Genomic DNA, 16,386 nt, shown 5'->3' with positions numbered 1-16,386 from the left:
CAGAATCTGATCCCGCAGCAGCACATAAATCCTCTTGTCGATTTGATCTAACCATCTCTTTAATTTTACTTACGGCATTGAACAAGCCAGAGGATCAGGCGTTGTAACTCTCACTTACCGAACGAAACACGACAGTACAAGTACTGCTATTTCACGACGATATTCTGTAAGAGGGTGGCACTTCGCCGGTCGAGCGGCCCTATTTGTGCAGCTGCCACAAAGGCAACTACCACTCCAAATCATAATGTTACATCATAATGTAAGCCTACCATAGAGTAATACCAAATCAGATCAAGTATTCGAACGTTTTTTATGTAACGAACAAATACATCGATTTTTATATCGATATTTTTTTTAATATCGATATATAGTGGCACACCTACTGTGATTTCAATTCAACATTTTCATCCTTCTTTTTAGGTTATTTTTTCAATATTTTTTTAAATTTTAAATAAAAATGATAAAATATGTGCAAATAATTGGATAATATTTTTCTTTTTACAGATAAAGTTACCATGGCATTGCCGGGTGTGTTACGTCGTACTATAATCAATGGTACTATATATTCGGCAGCCGCTTTGCGGTTTGCTTCCACACAGCCAGAGAAAAAGGTGTTTTTTGATGTAACAGCTGATGGCGAATCTTTGGGTAGAGTGGTTATCAAACTACATGCAGATGTGGTACCTAAAACGGCTGAAAATTTTAGAGCTTTATGTACAGGAGAAAAAGGTTTTGGTTACAAGGGGTCCTCTTTTCACAGAATAATTCCAGATTTTATGTGTCAAGGCGGTGATTTTACTAATCATAATGGAACTGGTGGAAGATCAATTTACGGACGTGTTTTCCAAGATGAAAATTTCAAACTTAAACATACAGGACCAGGCATCTTGTCAATGGCTAATGCAGGCCCGAATACGAATGGCTCCCAATTTTTCATTACAACTACACCTACTCCATGGTTAGATAGAAAGCATGTAGTCTTTGGTGAAGTCGTTGAAGGTATGGATGTGGTGAAAAAGATGGAAAATTAGGGTCAAAAAGTGGCAGAACTTCAAAGAAAGTAGTAATAGCAGAATGTGGTGAGTTAGATTGATTTTGTGTAGGATAGTATGTTTGTAATATAAGATTAGCAGCTATTAATAAATCTATGTAGTTTGTATCAAATAGAATGGTATTTGAAAATTTGTGGCATTATTATTTCAACTGATTATACATATTTTCCCATGCAGATATCATATGACTATCACACAACTCAAGGAGATTTATTGACAAAAGTATAGTAGATAGATTAGAATATACTTACAAAATTATAAATTTTGTGTTATCATATTATTATATTTATTTTATATAAGTATATAATATTATACAGGCAATGACTTTGATATTATTAAAAAATAGCAATGAATTAATATAAGCTGTATCTATTGTATTGTATTGTAAAATCTTTATTGTACATAACTCAGATTAAACACTGGTAAATGATTTAATATACAATGGCGGACTTATCCCATGCCTATGGTCATGTTGGTAGAGAAACATTAATATGTAGTTACAATTGACTAGTAATAAATTTGTGTATGTGTATTAGACAATAATTCCAAGTCATAAGTTTGGTAGATTTTAATTTATACCTAAACATCTTCATTTTAAAATGGGCCATTATTACTTATTACTGGTCACTGAAGTTATATTTAAAAATTTGTAAATAATGCTTAAAAATTTGGGATTAATGTCACTTGCCATTATCTTTCAGTAGTATAATTTAAAATAGACATGGGTTATAACAGGACAAACATAATATATGTTATTACTGTTACTGTTATGCAATAAAAGTCAATATTAGTGACCGGCCATTGGCTGTTATCCGATACTGAAAATGTTGATTGTTGATAGTGGTTGAATATTTTTTTTATAGAACTTAGAATGGCAAACAAGCTGACGGCCCACTTGATGGAAAGTGGTAACCGACATCTATAGACATGAGCAGCACCATGGACATAACAGAGTATATTGTTTCGCCCCTGATACCCCCCATGCGTTGCCATTCCTGAGGACTCAGGTCTTATTCCTCTGTACCCAGTAAATTCATGCCATATTCATGCAAACACAGCTGCTTCACAGTTAAAACACGAATGGGACAGAGGTACCCAAGCAATCGACTTTGTACAAAGTCTCCCTCTAGAATAACTTGGGTATGGTGAATTATAAATGATATTTTTTAACAGATATAATGACATTGAAAGCACAACTATTATCTGTTATCTTCGAATACTTGTATTTTACATCTGTTATGAGAAATGTGCCTCACTCCTAGTTTAAAATACATGTTTTCTTTAGTGTTCTATACAAAGATGAATACATAGATGAAGTTGCAAACACAGGGGAAAACTCAATTATAGAAAGAAAAATTTGATATAATGTTACAACTTACTCAAAAAAAAAAATTGATTTTGTTTCCTCCTCCTTTTATTACTTTTGAGAAGCATTATGTGTGTATATATGTATATATAAAAGCAATGATAGTGATGGTTCTGCCAGGAAACAGCATATGTAGTTACTATTATTTATACCATTGATATTACTTTTAATTTAAGGTGAACTGGATGATCTAATTGCTGTTCAGAAATGGCAATAATAAGGATATATGAATATTGAATACAAAGTTCTCTCAACTCATTATTGCTTGAAAAATAAAACGGCATTTCAAAATATGTATGCAATTTTTATTAATCTAAATGCAACAAATTAGTTATGGAGTTGCTGTCATCAAACATTTTGATTTGTGATTGACATTATAACAACTTACTCAAATACAACTAAGTCAGTATCAAGTCTTAAAACTATTGTAATAAGGCATTTTTAGATAAAACACTCTCTTTCATATCAAACTATTTCTCTCTTAACAAATATATGACATTAATTTACATTGATGACTTGTCTTTTAATTCTGAGATAAATATATTGCTTTAAAATATATATTTATACACTAAGATAATATTCACGACTTCTATCACAATTTCACACAAAAGTTATTTCTTTGCTAAGTTGTTGAATAGTAATGGAAGCATATTAATTGTGAAAGAGGTCATTTAATTAAGTTCTTAGTTAAATAGCAGCCCAAGAATTGACAATTTTTTTCAGTGATTGAAAATAGAACAAATAAAAGTATATATTGGAAAAGATTTATTTGTCGATCACTAATTTATATAAGTTAGAAATATATCCATCAATTAACTTCAAATTTAATGGTGATTCATTAATATATAATATAACCAATATGGCAAAATCAAGTGAGTTGTTTTCATTTTATAGGTGGTACTTTGTACTATTTTTACAAAAGAATATTTTAATAATATATATTCATGTCAAAATACATATTAAGCAGAATGGGAAAATATTTAAATTGCTATATATAAAAATTATATATATTGGGAAATGAATATTATGATTGTGATAGACAAAGGTTATTATTTAATAAGAAAATAATATTCAACAAAACATGTTATATGACTAAACAAGATGTTTTACAAGAACAAATATAATTATCAAATTAAAAAAAAAGCATTAAGAGGATTTTTCATACTGATTTCAGTCAAAAATAGTATTTCACCAATTTTTTTGAGATCACAATTAATACAGAAACTTTATACACAATAATATAGATATAATATTCACTAAATAAGTTTTTTCTTGCAGTTTGTGCTTGTGATTATAATGGTTACTTACTAGTGCTAGAGGAATGTTACGTGAATATTATTTTTATTTACTAAACAAAATTAAGGGTATGTGTCCTAATAAAGTCTAATCAATATTTCTATTTTGTTGTATGTTTGTACAAGGCGCAGATTTTCAATACTTAGTGGTGTGCAGAGTATTGCTTGCCATGCATTTGTAATTCTATCCTATCATATGATTTAGATTAGCGCACTGGTGACCGTGATTGTATGGTGAAATTCATTCACAGTTTACAACTGAGAGAATAAAAATTTTCTCACTACCTACCTAAATTTGAACGGGCATTCAGTAGTGTGTTATAAAAGAAAGAACCAGTTCTTTCATTTTATATATATTAAATATAGTGCTTGTATATTGTGTAGTTAGATAGGGCAATACAGGGGCTTGTTCCCTTACATGAACATGTACTTAATATGTAAATAATTCAAACACAAGAGACATTTTTGTAGATTCACAATATAATGTTTCCACTATATATTAAACCACTTAATTTTTTCATTTTTTTTTTACTTTCGGAATGTATATACATTTATTTAAGTTGTATTATTACTCTTTCAGTAAATACATATTAAGTACATACATAAAAATAAAATATGTATTAACATTTCTAAATAGACACCCTATGGTGAGGCATTTTAGAATTTACATATTTAGTGCATATAAGAATAATTTAGCAAGTTCGCATTGGCTAAGTTTAAAACTAGAGCCATAGGATGCACTTGTTATTCGAGTATCGATACATGAAGGCAATATTTTTCCAATTGACTTTTTTACTAAACCAAATCAAATTTTGCAAGACTTTAAAGTTACCCACCGAGGATCGCAATAAGCAAAATTTCGAGTTTAATAAGCTGCGACACTAAGATATGATTTGAAATCACTCATTTATCTATGTCTAGATTTAAAACGAGTCCTATCTGAACTTAAGTTTAATAAATTTCACTAAATTATTATCTCACTCAGTCGCAATATCAAATAGCGACCACAATAGAGTGTCTGCGTCGTCCGACCACTAATCGAGATTCAGGTCGCGACCGTCGCGCACTGACTGGTCGTGTGCGCGGTCACACGCGCGGTTCCAGGGGCGCCGTCGCCAGTTGATCCACGCTGCGGCCTTTCTGAATCTGCAGACTTAACTCGTTCGGCTCCATCGTCAAGTGATGCGACGACGTGCGCTTATGTTTCGTCTCGTGCGGTTTCAAGTCTTTCGAGCTCGTCCGTCGGTGGCGGAGGACACCGCCGCTCTCTATGAGTCGCTTGCTCTCCTCGTCGACGCACTTGGTTAGCGGCAGCACCGTGAGATCGAGGCTCTCCATGCTCTTCAGGGCGAGGTGCTTGAGCTGCTCGAGACTGAGGTCGCGCGAGTCGGACCGCGAGTGGACCTTGAAGTCGCGCGAGCCGCTGCGCGAGTGGGCGCGGAGGTCGCGCGAGGCGGAGCGCGGGAAGGCGTCGGCGCGCGAGTCGCGGGAGTCGCGCGAGTCGCTGCGGGCCGGCCGCGCGCGCTCGGGCTCGTCCAGCGAGTGCTGGCGGCCGCGCGGCTCCAGCTGAATGGTCTTGGAGTCGTTGCGCAGGTGGCGCGACGCGACCAGCACGCGCGGCTTGCCGGCACCCGCCCGGGTCTGCGACTCCTGCGACCGACACAGAAATATAAAACAAATAGTGTATAAATCCTGATAAAAAGTAGCGTGGAACTTAAATCTTCGACAATAGTTCTAAATTTATAAAGATATACATAAAAAAAAAAAAAATACAACGCGCGGCTTGCCGGCTTGTCTGTGACTCCTGTGACCGACACAGAAATAAAAAACAAATAGTGTATAAATCTCGATAAAAAGTAGTACGGAACTTAAACAACCTTCGACAACGGTTCCAAATTGATGAATATGTAGGTACATAAAAAATACAGTCGAAAATCCATGTATTGAAGTGGAAAATTAAAAAAAGATTAAAATTAATATAGGTATGTAGAATGATTATGTGGAGAAGCCCATTAATTTAACAGTTTTTTTGTTTATATGCTTACCTGCGAGTACTGAGATTCAGTGCGCTGCAGCTTGCCTCTGTGCGGTTCTTGGATGACCTCGGGTATCGCGCCGCCTTCCATTGGCGTTGTGATCGCAGAACTCGGTCCGGATGTTACGCCCGAACGGAAACCGCTCGCGTTATCCGCAGATGGCAGTTCCTCAAACACTAAAAAATTTACATTCGTATAAGTATTTCGTAAAAATTAATATTTTGTTGATAGCGTTGTTTTGCGTAACTGAAACTTGTTAACCCAATGTTCAATGATAATGTTAAAAAAAAAAAAAACTCAATGTTCATTTAAATAATGAACATTTTTATTTCTTCATCCGAAGAAAAGGGAATTTATCTATTCTATTATTAATTTTCTACAACTTGAGGATTTTCTCTAAACATTTGAGTATAAACGTATATATATATTTTTTTAAATATATAATTTTGGAGTCAATGCAATCACATTTTTGTTTTGGTTCATAATTATTAGTGATATAGTAACTTTATAAGAAACCAGAAATTAAAAATAACAGAATAATAAGTAATTTATAAAAAGAAAAACTTTACTTACGTTTATCAAGACTTATTATTGATCCAGCAATGTCCTTGTGAGGATCGAGTGGTGGCACAGTTTCCAAGTTCCTGCGACGTCTTACCAACCACCAGTCCGCTAGGAAGATACCTAGTGCCACGATCTTTATACCGCCGCATAAACCGACGTATCTGAAAGTTGTAATTATGAAATTAACAAAGTTTTAGAGCCCTATTTCATAAAAACAAAATTAAAAAATCCAGCACAGGTATAAATTTTTTCATTAAATCTGATAATGAATTCGTTTGTTCGTTGTACGTTTGACATTTGCCGCAAGCGACATAATTATGTTTACAAAAGATTAAAAATTAACTAAGTTTAGCGATTTTAGATAATTTTCAACCTTTTGTAAATTCACAGAAACCCAATCAAATACTGTGTCAAAAAATTTGTGCTTTTGGATATTTTATGTAGTTCACTAAGCAAACATTTTAGAAAGAATGTATTAGTTTTTAAAATATAATGATAAGTTGACAAGGCTCGGGTGATGGAATTGAAATGGCTTTATTACTTTCTGTCTTAATAAAAAAATTTTTAAATAATAAAATAATACAATACCTGTATCTAAATTGTTCAATGTCATAGAGCAAACAGCGGCCTCCCTTTTCGCCACTACACGATTGTTTCCAGAGAAGGCACGTCGAGTCGATCAGGTTGCCGAATACTATCGGAGCCGGAATGTAACCGAATAAACGGAATATCACGAACTGCATACCCAAAGCAAAGGAGCGTTCTTCCTCGCTCACGGATCTGAAATAAAAAATAATTATCACAACCTATAAATATTAAAATAATGTTGGTAGTCATTCTTAGTGTAACTGGCACCCCTGGGCTAATTTCTGACGATGTCCTCCGCCATGACGATCAAAAAAGTTATCACTCATAACGATGTAGCCCATACTGGGCCAGCGCCTCACCGGCTTGGTGCCCCTGGACACTGCCCAATCGTATGATCTCCTAAAACTGGTACTGTATATAATTATATTAATGTAAATTAGGTTCAAGATCCGATTTTCGGTTAGGTTCAGGCGTATTATAATTATGCTTCCGATACTTGTTATTTAGACCCTTGTAATACCACAGATACTCTAGTGCGAATATCTTTGGTAATGTGGAGAAATTTTGTTTGCATTTTCTATTTCATCGTGGATAGCATGGTATTTATTTTTTAATTAAATATTGTATTTGGGGAAACGCATGTTACCTGAGTACGATCATGAGGAGCGGCATCTGTGTGACAGCGACCACGAAGGTCATGAAGAAGAGCAGCACGAGGAAGGGGAATATGGTGGTGCAGGGCGGGTTGCAGGCGCCGGCGGTGGCGACGGGCACGACGGTCACCTCGCTGCCGAATTCGCGCGCCGCGCCCGCCGTCAGCGCGGACGCAGACGCGCCGTTCACCACAGCACCCACTCCCATGCCTACACCCATGTCGCGGCTGTTCTCGTGGACGCCTAAACATTTCAATTATGTTATTGTTGTAAAATATGTATTATACATATTTGACACATAAGACATAAGGCAAAAAATAAATATATGTACAATGGCGCATTCATCCCATAGAAGAATAATAAACCATTCATTCGCTCATTCACACTGTCAACCTTTAAAAAGCCTCAAAAATCAATAGGTAATTTTTTCTAATAATAATCTAATCTCTAAATTTCAACTCGATTTAAACCAGTAGTTATTGTTAGCAATTGAGTTATTACATACACTTTAAGTTTCAAGGAATCGACTGTACAATTTCAAAGATTTTGTAGTATGGTATTCAACTCTAGTAGAGAATAGTTGAGCTACCACAAAGATATATACATAAAGTTAATTAAGTCGTTTATTGCATGACATATATATTATGGATAAATGGGATTATCGGTTGTATTTAATTATCCTCTGAACATACTTAGATATAAAGTTTAGATTCATAATATATGCAAAAACAAATTAGGCACCATTAGTTCTTTTTCAGTCAGCTAAAACTAGGAGTGTTTTATGCACTAACCAAAACATTAACATATTCACCTTAGCCAAAGAATATGTATTATTTAAAATAATTTTATATAATTAGATACTCACAAGCGCAGTTAGTAAAATTGGAGCGCGAAGAGAAGGCCGCGCAGCCGGCGTGACAAGGCGAGAAGTATGTAAGGCCGTTGTTCCCACATACGGGCTCCATATCTGTTTCCGTGCACAGGCAGTTGAAATTGCACGCGGCAGTCAAGTTCACTTTAAACGGCTCCAAGTTGCTGTGAAGAAAGAACAATATTAGTTATTTTTTTTTATTTTTAAACTACAATTAATCGACCCTTATACCATAAGAGTCAAAATTAAAAACAAATCTTCTAAAGTAGCAATGAAGAGTAAAACTTGAATAGTCTACTATTTATTTAAACAAATAATTGTCTCGAATATAAGATAGTCTTCTGATGTCCAATAAATTTAAGTATAAATAAATCGATTAATTGATTTAGTTATTTGATTTGTTCCTAATTTCATTTAGATTGTTTCTATTATAACTTAAACAAAATATGGTTACCTTTGCATTAAGTAAGTTCTTTTGAAATAGACTATATCTATAGCGAGGATAGGGCACCTAGTTAATTAAGCGTAACTACTTAAAAAATTTTTTTTATAATTAGATCGTTTGGTGATACTTAAGGAGTGTTTAACCTAAGCATTTCCAATAGGCAATAATTAATAATATATATATATATATATATATATATATATATATATATATATATATATATATATATATATATATATATATATATATATATATATAAAATCCCATAGAGAAAAGGCTTATATTCGTATATAACTATAACGTCTAAAGTTAACATTTGCGCAATATATACACATGGATACAGATGGGCAAAGCACCGGGTTTAAACTGCTTTGGTAAAAACCAAACACCCATAAACTCCCATAATCACCCAAAAAAATAGGTTTTTACGTATTTTTTTGAAAATATGTAAGTAATACCAATAAATTATTTTTATAAATTGTATTGATCAATTCTACAATATTAAATAAAACGTTAACTAATAATATTTCAGGAAATTTTAAAAATCTATATATAATAAAATGAAAGTAATTAATTTTCAGTGTTTTCATGTTGCAGTTGATCAACATGTTGGCCTTTTGCTTCCCGTAGATACTTTAAAATTTCTTCATAACACCTCGTTCGCACACATGGCCGTATATATTTAAATTCTTGAGCCACTAACAGTCCGAAATACTCATTTCTTTTATCCTCTTCTCCATAAATTAAGCATTTAGAACAGTTTGTTTCTTCTTTCAGTAAATTTTCTTTTACTTTATCCTCGTTTTTTTCTTTGTTGCGACGACGCTGGGTAAATCATCTGGACACTGGGTCTCACTATCGCCAAATATATTTGGAGATCGGCTTCGGCTACGGCTTGGCAGACATTTTTTCTTTCTACAATTTTAAATTAAATTTATTAGAATAAATGCTTCGAACACACGCGATCTAAGTACCTTTTGTGTTTATTATACCTTACCTACCTAGGTATAAAAAGAGTACTTACGTAGATTTTCCTTTATTAACTGTTTTATACGAAGATCTTGATCTCTCAAATTAGCATCCATTTTACTTCCAGTGATTATCAACTAAATTAATAATCCACAAAGTATTAAATAACGTTTTTATGAAATATTTAGCACAAAAACAATACCCTTTAAATATCGATCGTCAGTAACTGTGGCTGACTTACCTATATTCTAGCAAGCAGGACTGCCAGATGTGAAGGGGAAATCCCCAATAAATTGTTGCATGTGACTGATGATGTGAGCATGTACGTTTCATAATAAAAATGTTGCCAGGTAACCAAAAATTCTTATGTTTTTGTTCTAATTACGATCATAATCTTTACGATCGTACATTAAAAAATAGACAAATAATAGTATGAGTACGATTTAAATCGTATATCTGTCAACCCTGCTAGCAAGACAGCGACAAAATCACGTTGCATAACAATGTAGCCCAAGCTTATATCTTATGAAATATACGGAAGAGATACGACTTGAAAAAACAGAAATGTTGTTCTTTGTGGAAGTCATTGATGAAATTCATGTATTTTAGCCCGCAAACTTTCTTCAAACAAAAACAGCGCCATCTAGTATGCGTCATTTTTTGCGAGTTCTGTAATTATCTCTTTGTTTATGGATTTGAAGTAAGACCGCCACTCATGCAATACATTATGACTGGGGATTCACCTATTCGTCGACGCTGAATATGAGGCGACGACAATCAATGTCAAACGTGTTCACTATTACTTTTACTCTGGTAACGTGACTTTGGTAACGTGTTAGGTAGGAAAAGCATAAAAAAGTGCATATTAAGTCAGATTTGAAATAATATTTATCTCTAACAAGAAATAATTAAAGGTAAGTGGATTTTTGAATGATACAATTATATCTTCAATAATTTTAACTTAAAATTAGATGTATTATTACAAGCTTTTATTTAGCTTGCGTTATGTAAATAAAAGTATGTAGGTATGTTCGTATGTTGATGCAATTATCCTCAATCCTCAACCGACTGGGATAAAATTTTCCATACAATTTTGGATGATAGTGCATAGTTAGCTGAGAGTCGTCATTGGATAATAATGGTGGATAGCCTAAGATGTGTACTAGATATTTATTTTTAACATAATATGCGTAAGTACCAATCGAATTAAAGAAGTTTTACAGAACAATACGATAATAAACTAGCGTCTGCGTTTAATCCTCCGAGGAGATGTAATTTTACAAAGGTTTTTTGTATTTATTTTATTATTTTTTTAATAAATTTATTGTAAATAACAAGAAATAATCATTGTAAAAAAATAGGCACTCTATTGTTGAATTTTCGTCAGACCAACTAATCATCGTTCATTTTTTTAGGTTCAATGGGGAGACCTAAAGATTTAATATGGGAGCACTACCGTTTTACCAAACAAGTCTGTTTCTCTCAAGCTTTTAATAAGGTCTACAAATTCATAATGCTGCCAAAATGCTTCAACATCTTATCACTTGTCCAAAATCTCCAGAAACATTAAAAGACTCTATGAAACTTATAAAAGATAGCTCGTCCAAAACCAAAATGTCTGGACTGTCAGAGATAGAGACAAATGATTCTTTTATAAGCCCCTCGTCGTCTGCTAACACTACAATAAATGCTGAGTTTCAAGACACCGATGATCATATAAAAACAGAATTAGCGAGAGCTATATTTTTAACAGGGACGCAATTATCGATGCTGCAACATCCTTTATGTATACAATTTTTCGAAAAATTGCAACAAAATTTAAAACCTTACTATGTTTTTACAAAATATCAGATAAAATATATAGACGTTTTGATTAAATAAAATAAATGCTAAAACTCACTTCAGTGACAATGGCTGGTCTAATTTAAGAATGATAATAAACTTTCTTATATCAAAACCTCAACCTGCATACGTTAAAAGTTTTAATAGAGAAAGTAATCCTCACACTAGTGAATACAAAGCCAAGAAAAAAAGTAATGACGGTGTATGACATGAACTTTACTTATTGGCATAATGACAGGATCAAACATTCGGATTAACAAAATTGTTGTTCCTCTCGGTTGTGTAAACATATCCTTGAACTTGTTAAGATATTGTAAAGATACAAGAAGTTTTTAAAGATGTCGTATAATAAAAACTGTTAAAAGGAGTCAACGATTAAGTTCCTTGTTGATTCAACAGGAAGATTCTACACAAACACTAAAATTGCCTTGTGCTAATATATTTACTTCGTTAAAAAGTTTGAAAGCAAATAAGATAGCTTTGCAAATATTAACATTAATTAGATAATTTCAAGAGATATTAAAGATTTAATTCTAAGTGATGATTTCTGGACGAAGACAGGGGAATGTATAAGTATTTTGGAACCAGTCACTGAAAGCATATTTTACTTAGAGAGCGACCAGAATCGTTTGCATCGCACATACATTACATTTAGAGATGTACAAGCAAAGATACGTTTTGCATTAAATGAGATTTCGACATTGAGCGAAGAAAGCAAACAGCAGATTCTAACATCAGTATCTTCAAGATGCAATATGGCAATGAGGCCAATACATTTTGCAGCATATATTCTAGACCCCAGGACTCTAGGAGTTCAACTGTGAAGAAAGAACAATATTAGTTATTTTTTTTATTTTTAAACCAACACTTAATCGTCAAATGTAATGGCAGATTCAAAATTAAAAACAAATCTTCTAAATTTGTATGGAGCTCATTAGATAGCATTGAAAATGGTGGAATAGTCTACTATTTATTTAAACAAAGTAATTCGTATTCTATCATATAAGATAGTCTTCTGATGTCCAATACATACATAATAACAAATAAATCGATTAATGAAAGAACTGAAAAAATTTCATTCATTTGTTATAACTGTTCCATAAAGCTGAATGCGATTGTTTCAGTTTAATGAAAAAAATATGGTTAGAAGCTTTCATTGAGCAAGTAAATGAACTTTTAGACGAAATAGACTATATCTATAGCAATTCATCGCTTGTAATAACTCTGAATCTGACAGTGATTGACTGTAGTTTTACATTTTACTTTTCTCTTTCTTAATAAACTCAAAATCAAATTAAAAGTTTTTATTCTGTAGGCTGCATAATAATATTGTCTATGTCCAATAGGGACGTAATTAATAATATGAATATATATATTAATAAATCCCAAAAAAAGGGTTATATTCGTATATAACTATAACGTCTAAAGTTAACATTTGCGCAATATATACACATGGATATCCGGCTTATGGAAACTGAAGTGCGTAATCAAATTGCATCAGGTATGTATCAACTGAATCATTGAATAGATCCGATTGCCATTTTCTATACGTGCCTTGGATTCATCAAATGGCGGAACAGTTCGCTTTCGTTGCACGAAAGTCACGATACATTATTAAAGTTGTAAGAATGGAAAAGTTTATACATAATTTTTCGCGAAAATTTGCTAGGTAAATAATGAAATATAGGTCTTAATATAAGTTTTAATTATATTATATAAGAATATTATATAGTATTGGATATTTCTAACTTTAGGGGAAAAATTCTATAAATAATCACACTGTATTGGATAAATTAATAACGATTAGTACGCAGCTGAAGTCTGTTTTAGCTGGAAAGAGATTTTATGAAATAATTCAATAAAAAGAGGGATTAAAATAAAAAAAAAATACCTGTTGTTAGTGTATGGTATAGTGGTTCCTGCCATTTTGATGTTGTCGCAGCCGAGGAAGAAAAGCAAGGCGTAGCAGGAGAGGCATATGGTGTTCGAGATAAGAACAAATTGTACCGCGCCCTTGGGCCGTAGCTCCAGCCGCTTCAGTAAACAACCGCCCATAAATATGCCGATGCACGCCCCCGGTATTGCAATCGATCCTGTTCAAGAGTGTTTACGTTCAATAATTTCTCAATGACATTATTGATTTTAGTTTACACGATTATGTTTCAACAAGAAATACGAAGTGGACATTCAGGTAGTAAAAAATATGTAATGGACCTTTTTTTATCTAAAGGTTAATAAAAAGATCCAATTTATAATATAAAGATATTTTCAACTATTTTAAAGTATTCGTATAACGAACAAAAAAGACTACACACAGGACATGTAAATAACATATATATAATAATAATAAGACATGTAGCAATAGTAATATTGCTTCTTTTTATTATTATTAGAATTAATTCTAAAAGTTGATTAATCCGAGTTTAAAGTTGATTAAACTCTATCACTGTTGTATTATTTTAAATAAATTGATATTATTCACAATAGTAAACAATTATGTGAATAATTGCACATAACTCAGTAGTTGAGCGCCAATAACACTATCCTTTTTATAATATAGATACTTTTTATTCGGTTTCTTTACAATAACAATTCAATAGAATTTATCATGAACAAAAATTACAAGAAATAAAAATAGTCGGGCTAAAAGCGATCTCTTCTAAACAACCTTTGAATGGAGAAAAGTAATTATAAAAAGTTTGGAATAATAGTTACAATAATTTATCGACAGTCATTATATTTATTTCGACATCTCAGTAGGGTGCCCATACAACCTAGCCATTCACAGCGTGAAATTCCTATAAGGGACTATTTTGTTTTTAAGGGTTCTAGGCAAGTGATTATAATTATGCATATTAACCACATACCTGTGAATACGCTAGCTTGGCTCTTGCCGAGACTGAACTGTGTTTCGAGGTACTTGGGTAGAAACACTACGAAACCAGACACGATCATGAGCTCCATGCACGCGCCAAGGCATGTCACTACGTATACGGGGTTTTTCAGCAAACGCCACATTGACACTGGTATATCTGTAATATTTATACATTATGGTTTTAATCGGTGTAAAAGAAAGTTGACTTTTTTGCATTATTATCATGTAGTAGGAAATCGTGCCTAAATCCTCAACTTGCGATTGTGAAGCGTAATCGCAGACCATCCTCCTGTTGTCCTTTGTGTCTTTCGCCTGCACACAAGAGGACCTCAACGAGGCGAACAACTTGTGCTATGGCGCTAAGTTCTGGTTCAAATATATTAAGATTGTTTATGAACTCGACAGAAGAAGAAGAAGGCTTCAATGAATGAATATTTGTTCCATTACTCGGGCGTATATTTTTTAATCCTAGTATGTTGTCTTTGAAGTTAGATAGAGAAACAATTATTAAAATAATTGTAGAAACAGAATACAGTGACAAATATTTTTTGCGACATGCCATACGATTATATAAAACTATGATAAAAAATTGCATATATATGATTGTAATTCCTAATGAGGTAATAAAAAAACATTTGTAGAGTATACTGCTGTTGTGGTGAACGTAAAATTCGTCATGCCCACATTTCGCAGACATATTTGAATATAAGATGTTAGGTAATTGTGTATGTGTTATGACAACATTTGATCATGACTTTTTTTCTTTTATATATGTAACGAACACTTTCTATTAAACTTCTTTTTTGTATTCTGGATTGATGTCGACCATGTCGTATTAATTATTACTGCGTGAAGTAGCAATGCACGTATCGTTTTTTTGGTTAGAAGTGAAAGAAAACCTGCTAAGCTATGATACTAAGAAGAAAATTAGGTTTCAGAACAGCAGACGGTACATTAAGAGATGGTACTAGTGGAAAAGTATGTTTCTATTCGTAGTATAATATAATTCATAGGTATGTTTTAATAAAAAAGTCAACTGTTAAAGTTTATTTCTTCATCAGTCGTATAAAAAGCTTAAAGGGTGAGGTTATTATTAGCAGAAAAAATATAGTTCGATAGGGTCTAGATAACGTTGAGTATTGGATAAATATTAAAATTACCTTTAATATCTTTTCCATATCCGGTATCCTTGATATCAGACTGTGGTTTCGGTGGTTTGACACTTCCAGAACCACTGGCGGCGGCTGCCTTTTCCACAAGTCGGATCTTTTCCTTTTCTCGAACAAGCACTTTCGGGAACGAAAAGAATGGAATGGCGACCAAAATTAGAAGTAGACCGCCAAGTAAGAAGCCGCCCCACCACATACCTACCCATCGATGATCTCCGGGGTCTGAGAAAAGATGGTATATTTATTAACTATTAAAGAACAAACCAAAGAATCACTAAATGTCGTACTGTTTTGTACTTACCTATAGAAATGATGGCGCCAGAGAAAGAGTCCATGTGGAAAGATAAAAGATAGGCACCAAGTAAAAAGCCAAGAACTGGACCGAAAGCAGCCATGCTGTACATACATCCTGGAACAATAAAGAATTAAAGTAGTCTCCAGAAACTAAATGCGTAGCTAAAAATACCTCTATGTAGTTCATTGATTTAATTTTTAACAAATGAAATAAAATGTAAGTAGTTAACTTTGAGAAATATTTCAAAGCATGGTAGTTATTGAATATAAAAACTAGCTTAAGTAATAAGATTACTCGTAGCAAGGTACAATAAGGTTTTATTTAGCATCTGCAACATGCATGCAAAATCTAGTGTTGCAGGCGTCT

The 16,386-nt window shown here is 33.1% G+C and overlaps 2 protein-coding genes across 5 annotated transcripts in view; one reads left to right on the top strand and one right to left on the bottom strand.

The window, feature by feature from the left end:
- The first annotated feature begins 263 nt into the window (after positions 1-263).
- On the top strand, positions 264-1,182 carry LOC113518415 (peptidyl-prolyl cis-trans isomerase-like). Its single transcript, XM_026903325.3, is given in 3 exon segments — positions 264-420; positions 505-1,026; positions 1,029-1,182. Coding segments are annotated over 2 exon segments (576 nt in total). The 5' UTR covers positions 264-420; positions 505-515; the 3' UTR covers positions 1,094-1,182.
- A 2,645-nt stretch (positions 1,183-3,827) lies between these two features.
- Positions 3,828-16,386, bottom strand: part of LOC113518414 (solute carrier organic anion transporter family member 5A1) — a 69,032-nt gene continuing 56,473 nt past the window's right edge. For all 4 annotated transcript variants that reach the window (XM_026903322.3, XM_026903324.3, XM_031913264.2 and 1 more), the window contains 10 exons: positions 16,027-16,134; positions 15,717-15,947; positions 14,549-14,713; positions 13,573-13,774; positions 8,420-8,589; positions 7,548-7,797; positions 6,902-7,093; positions 6,323-6,474; positions 5,759-5,925; positions 3,828-5,363 (listed from right to left, as the gene is read on the bottom strand). In XM_026903322.3, the coding sequence (XP_026759123.1) occupies positions 4,800-5,363; positions 5,759-5,925; positions 6,323-6,474; positions 6,902-7,093; positions 7,548-7,797; positions 8,420-8,589; positions 13,573-13,774; positions 14,549-14,713; positions 15,717-15,947; positions 16,027-16,134 (2,201 nt within the window). In that variant the 3' untranslated portion in view covers positions 3,828-4,799. The remainder of the gene's footprint in view (positions 5,364-5,758; positions 5,926-6,322; positions 6,475-6,901; positions 7,094-7,547; positions 7,798-8,419; positions 8,590-13,572; positions 13,775-14,548; positions 14,714-15,716; positions 15,948-16,026; positions 16,135-16,386) is intronic.

This window comes from Galleria mellonella, unplaced genomic scaffold, assembly GCF_026898425.1.
Source record: "Galleria mellonella isolate WM207_F2 unplaced genomic scaffold, CSIRO_AGI_GalMel_v1 utg132, whole genome shotgun sequence".
Lineage (NCBI taxonomy): Eukaryota > Metazoa > Arthropoda > Insecta > Lepidoptera > Pyralidae > Galleria > Galleria mellonella.
The sequence above is the reverse complement of the archived record's forward strand: the minus strand, read 5'-3'. Positions and strand labels throughout refer to the sequence as shown.